Source organism: Sinocyclocheilus rhinocerous, unplaced genomic scaffold, assembly GCF_001515625.1.
Source record: "Sinocyclocheilus rhinocerous isolate Xijiao unplaced genomic scaffold, SAMN03320098_v1.1 scaffold235, whole genome shotgun sequence".
NCBI lineage: Eukaryota > Metazoa > Chordata > Actinopteri > Cypriniformes > Cyprinidae > Sinocyclocheilus > Sinocyclocheilus rhinocerous.
Genome location: NW_015646367.1, coordinates 720,675 through 724,055, shown reverse-complemented (window position 1 = coordinate 724,055; position 3,381 = coordinate 720,675). Strand labels below are relative to the sequence as shown.

At 39.0% G+C, this 3,381-nt stretch overlaps 1 protein-coding gene across 1 annotated transcript; it reads left to right on the top strand.

Moving 5' to 3' along the window:
• Nucleotides 1-310: 310 nt before the first annotated feature.
• LOC107707644 (dynactin subunit 1-like) lies at nt 311-2,890 on the top strand. The gene is made up of 5 exons (XM_016511724.1): nt 311-437; nt 530-716; nt 800-873; nt 955-1,044; nt 1,121-2,890. The coding sequence occupies exons 2-5, from the start codon at nt 539-541 to the stop codon at nt 1,256-1,258; spliced, it is 480 nt and encodes a 159-aa protein (XP_016367210.1). The 5' UTR covers nt 311-437; nt 530-538; the 3' UTR covers nt 1,259-2,890.
• The last annotated feature ends 491 nt before the right edge of the window (nt 2,891-3,381 follow it).

Sequence of the window (3,381 nt, the reverse complement as noted above, 5' to 3'; positions counted from 1 at the left end):
CAGCAGTTTTCTGTCGGGGATTTGTTGCGCCGCGCCGCTCACGTCCGTAGACACGGTGTAACATTAGTTTTGCTTTGTTTCACAGAACTAATCGTTGCCTGGGTTGCGTACGTATATGTGGGGCAGAGCTATCAAAATAGGGGCAAGACCCTTTTGGGGTAGAGGCGTGTTTGTTTTGGTGATTTCAAATATAAACATTGGCTACCAGAAATCACTTACACTGCCTTTAATTTCATTGGCGAATAATTTCAAATCAAGCAAATCAAAATTTGCTGTCAAAATTAACACTGGTTAACATGCAGTAATTTGTTCTGTGTGTGAAAGGTGTGTGTGCAGCTGCTGGAGTGCAAGTGATAGATTCTCCACTGCTGACTCAGCAGATTGAAGCTCAGCGACTCAGTTTAAAGCACCTAAAGAACGAGAACAACAGACTAAAGGTCTCTCCTACTGCTTCACAAGCACATTTCCCCAATGCAGGCGCTGAGGATTTTTTCTCACTTTTGTTTTTGTGTGTCTGTGTGGGCCGCAGGCAGAAAAGATGCGTGCTCAGCTGGCATCTCTTCCTCCTCTGAACGTGCCAAAGCTGGGCTGGCGAGAGGGCTGCAGGCCTGAGGTGCTGTCTAGCGCCCTCTACCGCAAAACAGACCAACTGCTGGATACTCTCCTCCAGATGAGTGCCAATGTGAAAGTGGTGGACATCACTGGGAAATCTCCAGGTCTGTCATAATTAGACTTAAAAATGCAGATTTCTGTTGTTTATACAGTAATTACTTTACAGTGTTTGTGTTTTCATTAACAGTGAGTCCCAGTGCACAGCTCCTCGAGCAAACAGCAAGACTGCAGTCGCTCAGTGACACTCTCGATAGGCTTAAGGTAAACCAAAAATGCTTTAAAATCAAACAGTCATCATTAAAATGTCTCCTGCACTTATTTAAGCAACTTCTTTCTTTGAAGGATGAAGTTGCTGAGCATGTAGTGACTCATAGGCCTGGTGCTCAAGTCTCGTCTGATTTCGCCACTTTTCCCTGCACTTCCTTTGTTAAGGTCAGACAAATACACAACATTTTCCCACATTGTCTGGGTCTGTATAAACCCCTCATTCTTCTTCCTCTGCTCTCAGGCAAAGGAGGAGAAGAAAGGAGATGCTGTGCTGGTTGGTCGTGTGATGATGCCTTGCGCGCGAGGACAGGAACAGGTGCATCGTCTTTTGCTTTCAAAGACACAGTTACAAAGAGTTCATTGCCTTCTCCAGACTTAAAATAACCCCCAAAAAACCAAACTTGCTCACATTCAGTCTTCAAAACATACATTGAAACAGCAGATATAATGGAGAATGGATCTAGGGCCACAAACCAAGAACAATAAACACAATAAATGCTTCATTTTGACAAGCCCACACAAGTCAAGCATTTGGAATGCTTTGAATGTGATGATATCTACCACAGCAAAATCTGTAAAATGATACAAAAAGGCTACAGATTTGAAACGTGAGACATGCTGAGGACGTTTTAACAATTAGACTTTATTAACATGGCATGAAATAGATGATTCGGCATGATCCCTACTGCTTTATATCTGCATCCATTTAATACCTTTCATTCTCTTCCCGATTTGGATTCCCATTGATCTATGTTTACAAGTATTTACCTAAAAGGATTACAGTTCAAATAGTGTATGTTTAATTAGTGGTGCTTCCTAAGTGATTAGACTTAAAATTTTCAACTGATGGACAATAAAACAAGAAAAATTACCAATAAAATGGAAGTAGAGATCCGAACCATATGATTGGACCAGGAAACAACCACCCGAACACTCTGGCAACCACCTAGCAATTACATCGCAACATACTAAAGAACAATTTAAGATCTTATAGCATCTCTCTGGCAACTACCTGAAGGACCCTAGCATTGTGGCATCAAGTTCTGCATGCACAAGCATCGCTTACATTATTTTCATAAAACGTAAAAATCTAGTTGGCCATTTAAATGTGCGTTCTCACTTGTGGTTGTTCAGTGAATTTTCATGGGCGAAATCCAGTCATTTCAACTGGGAATCCACCCGATTAGAAATTTTGCAAGAGGGCAAAAGATTTCCCCATTCATGTTGGCCACGTGGATTCACTGCATTGACCAACAGAAAGCTGCTTGGTTGAAAGTGAGTTCTGTGTGAGCTGTGCTTCATACATTCCTAAACTCATGACAATAGACAATGAAGCTTTTTACCTGCACCTTAATTATCAATCGTTTCACACATAAAGTTCAGTATCAAACCTACGATTTCTCATTTTATACATGCAGTGTTTAGAGAATATTCTGAATCAGGAGGCCAAAGGTAAACAAAAACCCAATTTTGGGGCTCTATTTGTGTACTGTAAGCAAGCACACGTTAAATGATTCAATGTAGGACCGCTTCGTTTTTCTCTTTAAAACAGATCAGATCATTTTATCAGTGATTCCTTGGCACAGCCCTCTTCATATTCTCAAAACAATTACTCAAGTATCAGACAGGAAAGATAATATGCTCTCATTCACTTTTCAAATATATAATAAGTCAAAGATTTAAAAGCTCTGTGTGCTTGACTGTGATGCTTGAATGTGCCATGCCAATGTGCTTTTGTAAAGAAAATACAATACAAATTTGAATGAATGATCCGATTTAGTGTCAGGCAAGTGCAGGATAGCATCAGGCGAATGCTGCTCTGGGCAAAAATAAAGAAGACATCATATAACAATATTTATTAACTGTTGTATATTTGCTCCAAGAGATTGTCAGTATTCAAGTGGTCTTAAGTTAGCAATGGTTTGCTTTGTTACTATTGTCTAAGTTATTAACCTGTTATTAAACTGTATAAAATGCATACTGTTGCTTACAGTATTGTTGAATGTGTTGGCATCTTATATATAATGTGTCAATTAAATAAATTGTCAGAAATTGTTTGAATTCATTTCAATATTCTGTATTAAAAATATATGAATGTATTTATTTTTCATGTGTAACATTACACTCCTCAGTGGTCCAAACTGCTTCTAGAAAGAGCTTGCATAGATAAAACTAATGTGAATACATAGGAAATATTTGCATTGACTAACAAGCAATGAAAGAGCTTACAGGAACAGTTTGCAGATGAGCCATAAAAATGGTGATAGCTAAAATAAACCGATCTGTTTACCACATTAAAGAGCCACAGAGTTTTCTGCATCGCTTGCTAGAACTGAAGAATATATTCTACTTGACATGGCATATTACCAAACGCATCAGCTTGGATATATTAATCACATTTAGGGTAACTAGAACTAGAAACTACCAGTAGTAGACATGGTGTAACATTGGTTTTGCTTTGTTTCACAGAACTAATCGTTGCCTGGGTTGCGTACGTATATG